The 16,384-nt window shown below is 41.9% G+C and overlaps 1 protein-coding gene across 1 annotated transcript; it reads right to left on the minus strand.

Moving 5' to 3' along the window:
* Positions 1-7,422: 7,422 nt before the first annotated feature.
* gata5 (GATA binding protein 5) lies at positions 7,423-16,063 on the minus strand (the record flags this gene model as incomplete). The annotated part of the gene is made up of 6 exons (XM_084554134.1): positions 7,423-8,016; positions 10,045-10,172; positions 10,256-10,340; positions 10,619-10,747; positions 12,217-12,386; positions 15,544-16,063. 6 exons carry the CDS (start codon positions 16,061-16,063, stop codon positions 7,897-7,899), a joined length of 1,152 nt encoding a protein of 383 aa, XP_084410260.1. The 3' UTR covers positions 7,423-7,896.
* Positions 16,064-16,384: the final 321 nt, after the last annotated feature.

A 16,384-nucleotide genomic window follows, 5' to 3' on the forward strand; every position in this document is an offset into this window, starting at 1 on the left:
ACGTTTGTTCATAAAAATGACTGAAAACATGAACTGATTGTCCTGAAAGAAGACAAAGAGAACCCAATCAAACTACTGAAATGGAAATACTGTAGTTGTGCATCTATTTATTCAAGAACATTTGTAATTTATTTATTATATGTGAGGTGTTAAAGTCAGTGCCTCCTTGTCTCCAGTATCTGCTATGACCTCCTTGTACCTAAATGTTTCTGGTACCTGCTGATCAGTGGTCTACAGCAGCTTGGAGGAATTTTAGCCCATTCCTCAGAACAGAACCACTTCAGTTCTGAGATGTTGGTGGGTTTCCTCACATCAACTGCTTGCTTCAGGTCCTTCCACAACATTTCTATTGGATTAAGGTCAGGACTTTGACTTGGCCGTTCCTAAACATTCATCTTGTTCTTCTTTAACCGTTCTTTTGTAGAACCACTTGTGTTCTTGGTTCTCGTTGTCTTGCTGCATGACCCACTTTCTCTTCACATTCAGCTCATGGACAGATGTCCCGACATTTTCTTTTAGAGTTCACTGGTAGAATTCAGAATTCATTGGTCCATCAATGATGACAAGCCGTCCTGGTCCAGATACAGGCCCAAACCAGGACATTAGCACCCCCATGTTTGATGGAGGGATGAGGTTCTGATGCTGGAATGATGCAGTGTTGGTTCATCTCATTTAAACCAAACTATTCTACTTTGGTCTCATCTGTCCACTAAACATTGTCCCAATAGTCTTCTGACTTGTCCACATGATGCTGATCAAATTGTAGAAGGGTCAGAAATGTTCTTCTTGGAGAGCAGTGTCTTTGTCCATCACACCATGGTTGTTCAGTGTTGTCCTGATGGTGGATTGAACAATGGAGTGATCTTTGTTGGTGGACCACTCTTGTGGAGGGGAGCAGTCGTCTTCAATCTGTCTGACTGTGGATTAGTTGTAGGTTCCAAACTCTTTAGAGATGGTTCTGGAACCTTTTCCAGCCTGATGAGCAACAACAACTCTTTCTCTGAGCTCCTCAGAAAGCTCCTTTGTCCGTTGCCTTCATACACTTCCACAAACATGTGTTGTGAAGATCAGAATATGACACATACCTGCTTATTTTTTAAACTAAACGAGGAACTGAACCACACTTGACTCTCACCAGTCATAGCGCACTGTCTTCCAAGAAGGAGGCTGCAGGACTGAATTCCAGATTCATAACACCTTATGTTGTTCAGGTCAGGCTGTTATCGGGCTAACATCATGTAGCTTGAACCAAATATTATAGCACTTTGGTTAACACTGTGGCCTCAGAGGGTTCTGTGTTTGAATCCAAAGGCTGTGCAGAGTTTACATGCTCTTCATGTGCCTGCGTGGGTTTTCTCTGAGTACTGCAGCTTCCTCCCACATTCCATAGGGATGCATGTTAGGTTGACTGTGGTGTAATCCAACACTGGATGGATGGATAATGGATTTTCTGTATTTTTATGTCCCATATGAATCATTTTGATTTGAAGGAGACAGACCTCCTGAGAGTGTTTTATGCCTTTCGTCCTGAGGAAACAGCAGAGCCATGAGACGCCACAACACACAGCCAGTGATTAGAAGTGTGTGAAACTACACATCCCACAAAGAGAATATCAGGCTTCGGCAAGGGACCATTTCTCAAGCAGAGTGATAAAAAAAATTCCTTCAGGACAAATCACCCAGGAGACAGCTGGTTGAAGTTCTGATTTGAAAGCTACAAAATGAGTTGAATGTGTACCAGTCCAAAAGACAACAACCCTAAAGGACCAGTGCAGATGAGAACATCCGGTGTGACTGGAGGTAGTGATTCAACGTAGCTCTGCAAAAGACTGTCTGCTGCTGTGGACAGAGAAAAAAATGATATTATTACTGGACTGTGGCCTCTTTTCCCTCACGTCTGTCCAGGGATTGAGCTGTAGCACAGCACACAACAACACACACTCATGTGTAGCTGTCCAGGAAGACAGAGCGCTGCTGGAGAACATGAAGGAAGGGGAAATGAGGAACCCTTAGGAGAATACACGCAGTGAAAGGGAAACTTCTCTCCTGAAGGACGAGTCAGGGGTAGGCGGAGCTCGTGACACGGCAAACTTAGAAGTTTTTGCAGAAGCGCTGCAGCGACTGCGGCCTTGGCATCGGTCTGACACGAGCCTTGATGCTTGAGGCTCTAAATCAAACCCAAGGTACCTCCGTCAGCGCTGACTGTCAGTTAAAAATGAATGTATGAGCTTACTTAACCTAACAATAGCAAACTAGAGCACAGAAAAGCAAAAGGTGGGCAGAGAAAATAAATTGGAGATGGAAAGGATATGCACCAATCAGGCATAACATTATGACCAAGTCCAAAAGTTTGCAACACTGAAGAACACTGAATACTAAATACACAATGAAGACTATAGGCATTTATAATATAATGAATTTCTCTTTAAAAAAAACAAGGACTAACTTCCTGATCTGCAGAGCCAAGGCAGCTGCAGGTTGATGCTACAGACAACAGAGGAGATCCCCCAGCGTCCCCTCCCCTCATACTCCAGAGGTTTTTTTTACTCTGACATTGCTGCAATGAAGACTCAGTCACAGACAGCTGTGTTGTAAATCAGGGCTGTGTTAAAGACTTGTTTGTGAGTGAAGGAGCCTCTTTAGTGCTTCGTATTTTGATCATTCTGTCACGGTCTTCTGGTCTTTTGAGTATTTCCCGTGACCCTGTTTGGTTTTCCTTGTGTTTCCTGTTTTTATTCAGTTTCTTCCTTGGTGTTTGTCTTATTTTATTCTCTTCGATTGGTGGATTGGTTTCTCCTTATGTGCTCCGCCCTCATTAGTTTCACCTGTGTCTCATTAACCTCTCTGTGTATATATAACCCTGCCGGTGCCTTTGCTCCTTTGTTAAATTACCCCTGATTTGTCCACCAGGTCATTTCCTCGTGATTCATGAGATCTCGTCTTGGTTTTAGTCCTCACCTGTTTTTGTAGTTGTGTTTCTGGATCCCCTGCCTTTCCCAGAGTTTTCATTAAAGTCCTCTTTGAATTTCCTACTCCTGCCTCCCTCTGCGTCCTGCATGTGGGTCCTCCCGCCACAAAAAAATAATAGAAGTGCTCATTCCACCTTCAAGTCAAACTCCACCGTGTTTATTGTGTTAATTCTTTAAAATGTTTTGATTTCCCGAATGATTTCTTGAAATTCAGCTCACACTGTTTGTATGTGGGGAGGTATGTAGGAATGTAGAGAGTGGAGTGGAGTTCAGTCAAGATCGCTGATGTCATTTCATTAAAGGAAAGGAAAATCCTCGGTACAGCATCAATCAGCCATCATGCAGAAATCACACCTTACTATAGTTATGTTTGATATCATTAATGATTCATCACGCATCATTCATAGGCTGGAAAATGAATAAACACAGTAAACATGTTCAACTGTGTTAGATAGTGTTTTAAACCCTGAATCAAATGTTTCTATGCTGTGCAAAAACACAACAGCTGTTCTCCTGGATTGGTAGTTGTAGGTTTAGTTCTGAGGTGGTAAAGGTGCATCCATCGATCCATTTATCGGTCCATGGTGGGTCACATAGGGCTGGAGCCTATCCCGGCTGTCATTAAGCTCCATTCAGTCTGACGTGCGTCGCTTTAACCTAACAAACATGCCTTTGGTGAAGAAGCCGGAGCAGCTGCAGAAGACCCGAGAAAGGACAGGGAGAACATGCAAACTCTGAAAATGTATTCTGAAATTTTATTATTATTATTAGTTAAAATTACGTTTCTGCATTAATGCATTACATTTCTGTAATATTAAGTCCTGTTTGTGATATGTTGGCGTATAGTTCAAGCATTGGACAGTGTTAAAGAATTAAGTTTATATTTCATCTGCTGGAAATTCTTGAGACACATCTAGAATCCTTGGCTACATTTAGTGGGAATGGAACTAAAATTAGTATTTATTATTAACGTTAATGCACATTATTGAACCTTATTAATCCTTCCTATGTATATAATATATATTTACTTATGTCTCTATTTCTTGTAGATTTGTTCATATGCAAATTTATTTTTTATTTTACTAGATTTGTTCTTTTTTGTTTTTACTTGTGGTTCTGAAGTGTGTTTTTCAGCAACTTCCCTCTCTAACTCTAAGTCTAATTTTAAATTTCATTGATAATTTATTAATCATTTTAATATTAGTCTTCTCTAGGGTTTAGTTTAAATATTACTGTGCTGTTGAAATTTGTTGTAAGAACCAGTCATGAAAAGAAATGTCAGGCTCTGCAGCTTAGACTGTTCTTTTTTCTTAAAAGCGTCTCTTGTGAATTCTCCAATTTTGTGGAGGTGCAACATTAAATATGTGTTAGAACAGTAACAGCGCTCCAACAGTTCATCTGTTAAGAAGAAAAAACAAATGTCTCCCAACAATATTACCCATTAGTGTCTGAAACAAGTTTATTTGGACTGAAAGATTCTTTAAATCATCTCTCCGTTCTCCAAACCTCCTGGTATTCATTCCAAGCACCCACTTTATTCTTCTCCCTCCCACATGAAAAAATAAAAAAAATTCACGTGTCTGCATCTTTACATCTCACTGCAACAGGCCTCTCCCAGCAACAGATAAGACGGCAACATCTCGGCCAACAGTCATAAAGCTGGGCAGTGCTGTTGGTGCAGCGGTGCCTGGATGTCGCCATGGCGGCAGTAAAGCAGCAGCCTTGTTGCTGACAGGTCTGTATTTCCCTGAGCCATGTGGCCAATTCGGACCCGGCCGCCATAAAGTAGAGTTGGAACTCAACCTTTGGTCGACATTGCCGGCTTAAGCAACTGGCAGGGGGAACACACCCTGCTTCTACACACAAACACATATGAACTCACACATGCATGTACAGTGAAGCTTAAAGGGTTTTTGCACCTTTAAGAATTTTTGACATTTGTGCTTCTTAAAACATTTACACATGTAGAAAACAGTAGACAAAGAGAACCCAATCAAACAAATAGAATAGAACAGAAATATTATTCTTGTGTATTTGTTTATTCAGGAAAACTAGCCAATATTACATATCAGTGAGTTGTAAAAGTAAGTCCATCTGTTCATGATTTTTTCCGACACTTAATGCCGCAAACATGGAAGTGTATGATGGCAACGGACAAAGGAGCTTTCTGAGGAGCTCAGAAAAAAGATGTTGTTGCTCATCAGACTGGAAAAGGTTCCAGAACCATCTCTAAAGAGTTTGGAACCCACAGATAATCCACAGTCAGTCAGATTGAAGACGGCTGTTCCCCTCCAGAGGAGTGGTCCACCAACAAAGATCACTCCATAATAGTCTGAGAGGTCCCAAAGGAACCCAGGGGAACTTCTAAGCAGCTAAAGGCCTCTCTCACATTGACTAATGTTAATGTTGATGAATCCACTGAACAACCATGGTGTGATGGACAAAGACACTGCTCTCCAAGAAGAACATTTCTAAACATCACGTGGACAAGACAGAAGACTATTGGGACAATCTTTAGTGGACAGATGAGACCAAAGTAGAATAGTTTGGTTAAAATGAGATGAAACAACACTGCATCATTCCAGCATCAGAACCTCATCCCTCCATCAAACATGGGGGTGCTAATGTCCTGGTTTGGGCCTGTTCTGCTGCATCTGGACCAGGACGGCTTGAACATCATTGATGGACCAATGAATTCTGAATTCTACCAGTGAACTCTAAAATAAAATGTCAGGACATCTGTCCATGAGCTGAATGTGAAGAGAAACTGGGTCATGCAGCAAGAGAACGAGAACCAAGAACACAAGTGGTTCTACAAAAGAACGGTTAAAGAAGAACAAGATGAATGTTTAGGAACAGCCAAGTCAAAGTCCTGACCTTAATCCAACAGATATGTTGTGGAAGGACCTGAAAAGACCTGTTTTTTTTTTCCCTTTTTCCATCAGTAATTAAAAATATACACCGTAAATAAAGGTATTGCATAGATATCAACCAGCTGACAGCCCTAATTCAGTGGATGTCCATCCAGTTGGTGCTAGTAGTCTCGCGATTAGGGAAGTGTAGGTCACCTGAGTGCAATGAAAGTGGCTGATAGTATGAAGACACCTGTGCTGGTCAGGAAGGTCTACAATAACATCATGAAGACAAAAGAACACGCTGAGGAACATACAGTGGAATTCACTTCAATCTATCATTTAGAAATGTTCACCGGCCAAAGCTTTACAGTTGAATTTAAATTTTGCCTAAAGTTTGACCAAAGGCATGCAGGGAGCTCCAAAATCAAGGCTCTTGACCAAAGTGGAGCTTTGTGGACATCAGACTAAATGCTGTGATGTTTGGTAGACAAACAAAGACACCACCTACACTGTTAAGCACGGTGGTGGCAGCGTCATGCTGCGGTAGCGCTTCTCTACAGAAGAACCTGGACCGCTTGGAAACGAGAACAATCTGACATGGTCTGCAACAGAACTAGGACTTGGCTGGGGGATAAACTGTGTGAGTGAGAATGGGATAAAACTGCAGATGTGTCCAGATCTTGCAGACTTCATTGAGACCCTGCAGAGTTGTAATAGGAGCCATATTTTACATTCTATAAATTTTAATTAAATTACATTATCTTGTCGAAATCTTCACTACTGTTTGGGGATTCTTAATTTAAGAAGTTGCTTAACGTAGCTAATGGATTAATATTTGAAATATGCATAGCTGAAATGGGTTATCCCTTCAAGAGGAAGTAGTAAAAAATGGCTAAAACATTTTTATTTTTTTTAAATTACCGGCAAATACACCATTTTACAATAAGCCTGTTTAAAAGAACATGTTTGAGTGGTGGAGTACTGGAGCGTCTGACAGGGCTGTGGTGGAAAAGCCTATTCTAAGAAGTCTAAGAAAAACATATTATATCTTGAAAATAAATATATTATAGTAAATGCAAGATATGATACTTGTGAAATCCACCGGGAAACCAAACAAAGCTTCATACGTCAAATGTATAAAATGTGAATCAGTTTATTAACCTGAACAGATTCAAAGGGCATCAAAAAATAAAAGAGGAAACAGAAAAAGCTCTTAGGAAAATTAAAACAATAAAATTCCCATACATATTGACAAAATACACAAAGTTAGATTATTAGTTTTAGAATATTTTTTTTTTTCGTTGTGCCTTCAGTTTTTGACGAGAACATTTGAGTAATTGCACTTGGAATTAATGTCAAAGCGTTAAAAGGAAGGTAAACTTCTGATACGCAGCCAAATGTGTCCTGATTTATTTATTTTTTTATCAAACAGCTCGTCCCAGATTCAGCTTACGAGCGTCTTCTTAAAATAAAAAAAAAAACCTAATGAGATCCAAGCGTCCCAGCTCAGACACAGCGTTACGTCTACGAGGGGAACACCGAGCAGTGGGTTATAACCGGCCACAGTGACTTTTAACTGTCTCTTATCTCAACATAAATAATGTGCCTATAAAAGTTAATCATCTACACGTTGGTAATGAGTCACGTTCAACAGCCGTAAAATAATAAAAAAAGGTGTTTTCTGTCCATTTTCCTGTTTTCCATCTTCTTTCTGTGACAGTAACATGTGGGACATGACACAAAAAGTCACTCAGGAGCTGTGAATGGCCTCGTTGCACCCTCGTCCTCCTCGTCCCTGTGTTTGGTGTAGTGTTTCGAGAAGATGCGCCGTGAGTTCCGTCGAGTCGGGGCGGTTGTCGGTCCGTGGTGTCTGGGTCACAGAGCCAGTGTGTTACAGTTTATAATACAGCAAACAGATTAGATTTGGCCCTCGGACACCGCGTCGGCCCCAGCGCTTTGACGCCGCTTCGCTTCGTCCACGGCTCCAGAAACACAGTGACGGAGAGAGGGGGCCTCGCCGACGGAGGCAAAGTGAGTCAGTGTGGCGGTCCAGTCCTGTCGGCCGAGGCTGCTCACGCTTGGGACAGGGCACACCAGGAATTCTGCTGGGCCATGGAGGTCGGAGTGAAGGGATAGTCCTCGTATTTAATGTCCACGTGTCCCGACCCTGTGCTGTCCAACTGAGAAGATGTCTGCAAAGAGAGGAGAGACATATTTTAAAATTAACAGAAATAATGCAAAAGTGTTGAGTCTGAGAAAAGTTTTACAGTGATTTTTAACGAGCAGATTTACTTTGTTGACCAGTAAGTCATCTCTGACCTAAATATAGCCTCCTCCATGGGACAGTTCTGGTGATGGTACAGATATTTGGTTCACATATCTACTTATTAATTTCATTTTTAGTAACTTTCAAGACATGAAATGCAGCAAAACACGAGGATAGCCGCTCAGGATGTGTCCATCTTAGCTGTGCAATGGATTAACAGCGATGTTATATATATTTGCACAATAGGTATCTTGCACTTGCACTTCACTGTTAATCCATTGCACAGCGATAGATTCTTCTACCCCACAGGTGTCAAACATACGGCCCGTGGGCCAAAAGCGGCCCTCTAGAGAGTCATGATCAGGCCCACAGCATGAATTTGCAAAGTGCAAAAATGACATAGAAGACTGCAACTTTTCAGTGAAAGTAAATTCTATTCCTAATTTGTAATCCACTGTTTTAGAAAGAGAAGAGGACAGAACACAACACTGAGAGCCAGGACTAAACAGCAATGAGCACAAATTACTTTTATTTTTCTTAAGACATTTAATTTTTTTGAAAGTATAGTTTATTAAATGTAAACATTCTCCTAATTTACTTGTTCTTCTTTGCTCTAAAACAAATGGAAAAAGTCTGGTGATGGTTATGCTACTGGTGCAGCCCCACTTGAGATCAAATTGGGCCCTTGATGTTGCACTGTTGTATATCTCAACAATAATATTCATTCACTGTATATATCTATATACGTATTTAACATGCTTTTCATCTGCTTCCCTGTTTCAGAAACTCCAGATTCTTACCGTTAATGATATCAATCATTCTACAGATTAAAGAATATTCCTGAATGATTCAAGACTTCCTTTTCAACTTTTACTATTCAACAAATCAGTTTTTTACATCTTTGTCCTAAAGTTTAAACTTGCAGGGATCAGATTTCATTAAGATCTAGAGGAACTAAGTCATGGACTACCTTTACCCATGTGGGAAAAAAATAAAGTTCCTCTTTGAAATGTAACAAAAGGTGCTTAAAAATGCATGCAATGCACAAATCCATGTTTTTAATCAGTTTTATTTCAATTTTGCGTTCTCTATGATAATGAGAAATTTTATTATTATTAAAGTGGAGGCTTGAAATAAACCCTCAGGGGGTTTCCTGCCCCTCCCTGCACTGCAGATAATATTGTTATCTTTGGGTGTTGGTACTTTTTAAATTGTGGAAAATAAAGTTAAATGTCCTGCTTATAGATTCCACTTATTTAGCTTCAGTTTATTTATTCTTTTGTGTATTTTGTGTCCTGATCTTTAGCAGAAGTAGGATTTAAAGCAGTAGACGTGGTTGTTGTTTCTGTCTCGTCGGTATGCATGTAGCACAGCGGGACTGTTTTTTATTAACATATCATAAAAGTGACAATAAACACGACTTGAATCCTGAATCTTGAGTCTCTCAGAGAACTGCTGATGCTGACTCTCTTTGTGCTAACAGTTAGCTCTGCAGCAGCTGTCCCTGTGCAATGTGGCTTTAGCCCCTCTCCGTCCCATCTACTACGTCTGGGGTGATGTTTCTCTGCACAGAGCGTGAATCTGCCATCAAGACATGCTTCAGAACCAGCAGATTTGACTTCAAGCAGGAAAGATTTGGGGATTTTTTGGGGGAAAAATATGCTGCAAAAATGTCAAAGATGAGATAATCAGGCAGCTCAAGAGAACTGTAAGAGTCTCGTTGATTATAAACTGTATGTGTAGCACGTCTAACATGTTAGAGGCCAGATGTCATTGCACACTGCACATCTTTCTGTAATCGTGACTCGTCTGAGTAAAGCTGTAAAGATTATTACTGCAAAAGTCAGCCAGGTACATCGTTAAACTAAGTATTGGTCATAAAAAAGGGTACTTAATGCAAATGCTGAAACGCTTCACTCAGAGTTAGTTCCACCTCGCATGCAAAAGTAGGTACCTGAGTGGCGGATGCGACAGTCTGTCCGGCGTAGGGCGACGGGACCATGTTGGGTTCACTCTTTATGGTGGAGGCGTGTTCTGAGACTGAGAGGGAGGGAGGGGAGCTGGTGTCAGAGGTGATGGATCCTAAAGGATGGATGAAGAGGACAGATTAGATACCGAGAGATAAAGGATTCCTGGTGTACCTTCTCTCCGTGTGTTTGCTCTACCTGTGGATGTTTTATTCTTGGGCATCTTGGGTTTACGCTTTCTGGTCTGAATGCTCTCTTTCTTCATGGCCAAAGGTCTGGGCACCTGGAGAGGGAGGGGAAGGTAGGGGAGGGGAGGGGGGCAACAGCGACACACATTAGCTCAGAGCGCCTCCCAGTCCCGAACACAAGCACAGGCCACGGTGTCATGACAACCCCACTCGAGCCCTCCTCCCACACCGCTGCTCTGATAACAGGGTGCTCTGATTTACACTGCGCAAATAATAATAACGAGCGGCTCCCTGCTAGAGCAAGAGGATCTCTACAAGGAGCTGCTCTGGAGTAGACAGAGCTTCTCGGGTTAAGGTTTAGGGTTAGGCCTACCCCGTGCAGCTTCATGTAGAGGCCGCAGGCGTTGCAGACAGGTTCCCCCTCAGCGTTGCGTCTCCACAGCGTGGTGGTGCTGGTGTGGCAGTTGGTGCAGCACAAGCCGGCCCGGCGGGACGTGGTCTGCTGCAGGAGAACACATCAGAACGGGGAAACCAAGTGAGAAAGAGCCTTAAGGTCCGTCGTCAAACCGTTCCCTCCGCTCACACAATGAATGAATTGCAGGATGTGAGTGATGGATCGCCCTGGACTCACACAAAACCAAACTAATAATTCATGACAACCGGGACAACCATGAATAATTCTCTCTCTAGTGTGGGCATGAGCTCGGTTTGGTGTCGCGCTAACGCAGAGGGGCTGCAGCAGAGAAGCACGTCGCATGGCAGGGCCTCGACTAAAAACGGCCGGGCTAAAAACCCAAGGGCAAGGTCAGCGCAGGACAAATAAAAACATGGAAGCCACAGCTGCTCTGGAGAGGAGAGTTCCTGGGAAATATCCAGCCGGGAAACCTTGACACACACACACACACACACACACACACACACACCCTCCATGTACCAACCACTTTTCTAAATGCTCTCCAACAAATATCTACCAAGAACACGGTCATCATTCAGAATTAGACGCATGTTTAATGCTTTCAAAGTGATTAAATATTCAACAGTGAATCAACTGAATGAACTCAGTCAGCTTCAGGCACGAGCTGCTTTATTGTCCTGTTATTTTATGAAGAGAGATAAACTCCTATTATATTTTATTTTACAGATAAACCTAATCATGTGCTTGCACGTTAACTGCAGGCGCAGGTCTGTGCATCACATGCAACACTAACTCATCTAATAACCATTTCCATCCCAGCTGCAGTGATTCCTCCATACTAAATACTAAAATACTATATATTTCGATATATATTGTGAGGATTCATGTGAGGGTTTGATGCACATCTTTGACGCGTGTGATAATAAATGAAGATCTCTGATGTTTGAACACCGTCCAGAGCTAAACCAGACATTTATCACTATTACATCAGGCTCTTGGGAGCCGTGACGGACGCTTTGGACAGTTTTCAGACACAATAATAACTGTCGGGCTGAATGTTAATTAGCTGGAGCCCTAGTTTTTGTCTGTTGTGTAGAAGAGGAGAAGACCAGATATCACAAAATCACAATTTCAGTTCACCTCTTCAAAAAGTTAAATTATGTTTCCTTGTGATGCAAGATTCAAGATGTTTATTGTCACATGCACGATAAAAAGTTCAGCTTAGAGCAAACAATGAAATTCTAAAAAGAAAGAAATATAAAACCAATATCTCTATATATTTTATCACTAATATCCTAAATATATATATATTTGAAGTTGCCTTCACATATTTCTATCTTTTACTTATGTGATATTAGCTGCCACTTCAGTACAGCTGCAGAGTGTAATTAGTAAAATACTCCTTTAGAGCTTTATATTACTGTAAACTCATGTGTGGCTTTATTTTATTGATGCATCGCTGGTTAGACTGGAGGATGTTTGAGGATGCCTCGAAATCTGTTTAAATTTAGACCATGATTTTAAAATGTACCGTGCTGTCTTTTACTGCGCCTTACCAGTCGTTTCTGCGGCTTGATGAGCGGCCTGTTGATGCCGTTCATCTTGTGGTAGAGGCCGCAGGCGTTGCACAGGTAGTGTCCGGTCCCGTCCCTGCGCCACAGCGGCGTGGACACGGAGCCGCAGTTGACGCACTCCCTCCCCTCGGTGGACATGTCGTCCATCAGCTCTGGACACGAGGAAAACAGACACACAGGACGTTGCGTTAAACCGTTTCATGGAGTTTTATTGCTTATATTTATTTAATCACGGCTCTGGGTTGAACTGCTCCACAGCTGGGTTCTAATGCATCCAATCATTTGGTCATTTCAGGATTTCTTTATTCGCCTCGGCTAAACATTTTACGGCATCTTCTTCTGGACTTTAAAAACGAACGAGGGTGCGTGTATGGAGGTGGGGGTCTGGTTACGCACCAGTGCCTGATGAATAGCCATGGTAGGAATTTAAGCCCCCCCTCCCTGCCCATTCCTTCTCCTCCTCCATTCCCTGTGATGAGGGAAGATCAAACCCCCGTGAATGAATCACCAAACTGATGGAGGAGTCTGTTTGGGGGGGCGGGCGTGGCGCCTTATCAGGCCCGAGGATCCAGGGGTCCCCCCCCTCCTACCATCCATCCATCACGGCCCTGACACGCGACGGGCTCCTGGCATTAATTGCCCAAATTCCTAATCCCTCCATCGAGAAAGCGCGAGAGAGATAAAGAGGAGTCCTTTGAACTTGTGGCTGTGGTTCTTCTTCTTCTTTTCCAGGAGAACAGGAATAGACGCGGATTAAATGTTTAGCGAATAAAGTGCGCATGCGCCGCAGAGAATAAAACTTGACAGGACAGTGCGTCAGCATCAGCAGCATGTCTGTCTCTGTCTGTGTGTCTGCTCCAGGGTTATGATCTGAAAGGAGCTCATTTTAAATTAAAGTAATTAAAACGCTTCAGGTAAAGGTCCAATCATTCTGTTATTTTCTTTAAATAATCAAATGATTGAAGGTTTAAAATACAAAATAAAAATAGTCAAAGATGTGCTTTAATATTCTCTGAAGCCCTGAACGTATTAGAAATGCTGAATCCCAACAACAAGAACAGCATCACTGTCCCAGAGAACTTGGAAACTAGAAATCTGAGCAATAAAGTGATTTATTTAAAAGAAAGAATTATCTTAAAATGTACATAACCATTCATCAGGTGGTTATTTCCTATAAAGCTGGTTTTTGTTTGTTTTTTTAAATTCTGCCTCAAATAATTAAAACAGACACTGAAAACTTCTGTCAGGCTGCAACCGTGACTTATTTCTGACCTTTATTGTCTTTCATATTCAAATGTTTTTAAAATGTCAAATATATATATATATATATATATATATATATATATATATTTAAGCCACCCTCGATGTGTGAAGGAAAGATCCAGAAGGTCTTTCCTTCCTGCTGCTGTTAGGCTCCACGAACACTCTTAATCTGTGCAATATTACTACATCATATGTGCAATAGTATTACACCATAAGTGTAAAAACTCCAAACAACAGCTTGACACCAGTCTATGCAGTATTTTACAATTCAACCCGTGCAATATTTCTATCCGATTCTATTTCATTATTTATCTCTTATAGCTACTCTTTTGGCTCTTGTTATTTTTTATTCTGCATTTTCTGTAAGCTGTTGTGAACTGCAATTTCCCCATTGTGGGACTAATAAAGGTTTTTCTTATTCTTATTCTTATATATATATAAAGTTAAAGTTATATAGTTAAACCTGTGTGTCAGTATACTCTGAGAAATAGGAGAGAAAACCTGTAAACTATGATCCTGACCACGTGTTTTATTTTTACATAATCACTCCTCAGCTGTCTCATCCGTTAATCAGTAGCTCACCTCCCATAAAGCTGTTTATTTTATTATTATTATTATTATTATTATTATTATAATTAACACAGTAAAAACTGCTGGAAGGCTGCAGTCACCGGTTATTTAATCACCATCTGACCTTTATCTCCTTTAAGATTTAAATGACTGAAGGTTTAAAATGTCAGAAACAACAATTATAATAATAATAAAATGTGCATGATTGAATTTAATAGATGTTTAATAAAAAATAAAGAGAAATAAAACTAAGACCAAGTCCTTTTGTTTTTTAAACTCAATGAGTTCATAAATGGATCAACATCTTTATCACTGCTTGGTTCATGTAGAGACTATTTCTACATATATTCTCTCTATATTTATTATACATGCAGATATATTTAATTTACATTAAATTTCAATCTATAGTTTTGGTTTTATAGATATTTCCAAACAAGCTGCTAACATCCTTTAGGGCCTAGTTGGGGCCTTCAGTAGAGACTCCTATCAACCCTACCCTTCTACAAAAACAGGCCTTCAAACTGATGCACATGTGAACTGATTCTAATACTGTTAAGGTGTAAACTGAACATGAGATCGTCATCTTGATTGAACCGAGAACAGACTCAGGGACAAAAATCACATCTCCTTTCCCTCCCTGTGCGGCGCCAGGCGTCTAGAGGAGCCAAACGCTTTAACATCAGCTTCAGCTTCTTTCTTTCCATCATCAAACACACACACACTGTCTTAATAAACGCCGCCTGCTGCAGGTAAAGCGCTCCGGTCCCCTGGCCCCTGCCTCCTGGCCCCTGTCTGATCCTGATCCAGGTGATAACTGCTCTGATTGTTGTCTCCGTGTGTATTGAATGCTGTCATCAACGCCGGGGGGATTAAATTAACCTTCTAATTGATTGTTTTTCGCGGCCCTCTCTCCTGAAGAATGTGTATTGTTTGATGCTTGAGGGAGGGACGGATTGTTTTAGGGGGACTTTGAATCTCTGACCCCGTGACACGGGGGCCCTCACTGTTCCAGGCCTCTGTGCTGAATAACCAGCGCCATATAACTCGGCTCGGCCTTTACAACAACTGATAAGAGAAATCTGAACGCGTAAGCCACTCTGAAGTTACACATAATGGCAGGATAAACTCTGATCTATAACAAAACCACTGGATGGTTTTAACGCTGAGGCTGGTTCTGTTTGTGAGGGGGAAAAATAAACTCAAAGTGAAATAAAAACTGTTTAAAATCAGTGGGTGCCTCGTTTTATTTGGGTCTTTGTACGTTTTTAAATCATCAGAGAAAATGAGAGTGAACAACAAATAAAAAAATGATCCCAATAATTTGATTTTAAGACATAATTGTAATTTATTTTCTCTCATTCTATTATGTTTTGTTTCCTGCTGTGTTTACTTCTTTTCAGAAATAATTTCAGCACATTTCAGGGCTGATTTCAACAACCTAAATTTGCTTGATATGCTCGGGGGGCCCATGCTTACCCAGACTGGACCTTCTCCCAGACAGACCTCCCTGGCGGCCCTGCAGACTGATCACTCCGCTCTCGAACGGTCCCGGCGTCCAGGAGGACGTCGCCATCTCCGGGCTCATGTACGCGTAAGGACTGGAGTAGGAGCCCCCGACCGAGCGCACCAGGGCGCCTCCGTACTGGTCGGCCCGGGCGCCGTTCCCGAAAACCAACGGGCTCTGGTAGGTCGCGTCCCGTCCCGTGCTGGTGCTGACCGGCGGGCTGTGCGAGTAGGAGAATCCGTGCGTGGGGTGGGGGCTGCTGGATGCGAAGGACGAGCCGTCGGCGCCGGTCTGGGGCCAGCCGTGGTGCCCGCCGAGGCCGTGGGACTGATGGGGCGAGTCGCAGGTCTGCAGGTAGGGCAGGGTGGGAAGCATGCCTGGGACTCTGGTGGTGGGCACGTAGACCGGAGAGCTGGCCGTGGGGTGCATGTAATTCCCGGTGTCGTGTGCGTAAGGGGACTGGTTGGAGGACAGGGCCAGGCTTTGGTACATTTTACCGATTTATTATTTTACGTCCTGCGTGGAATCTGTGGAACACTGGGATGGTTTAGGCTGGTCTCAGTCCTGCGGAGGTGGTAAAGATTATTTCCCCCTTTCCTCAGGAACTTTCTTCTTGTGCAAATGCCTTTTTAAAAACTGAAACTCCTGCCCTGCCAAAGATACAAGAAAATGAGTAATTAATAAATATGAATATAACTGAAAAACATCAGAAAATTTCAAGAGCAGCTGAATTGTCAAATCATGCAAATATTTATCAATTAAAGATGATTATTTCGCTGTAATAAGAATCAAAACAACGCTGTCGCTTCTGTT

The sequence above is a fragment of the Chelon labrosus genome (assembly GCF_963514085.1).
Source record: "Chelon labrosus genome assembly, chromosome: 10".
In the NCBI taxonomy this organism is placed as follows: Eukaryota; Metazoa; Chordata; class Actinopteri; order Mugiliformes; family Mugilidae; genus Chelon; species Chelon labrosus.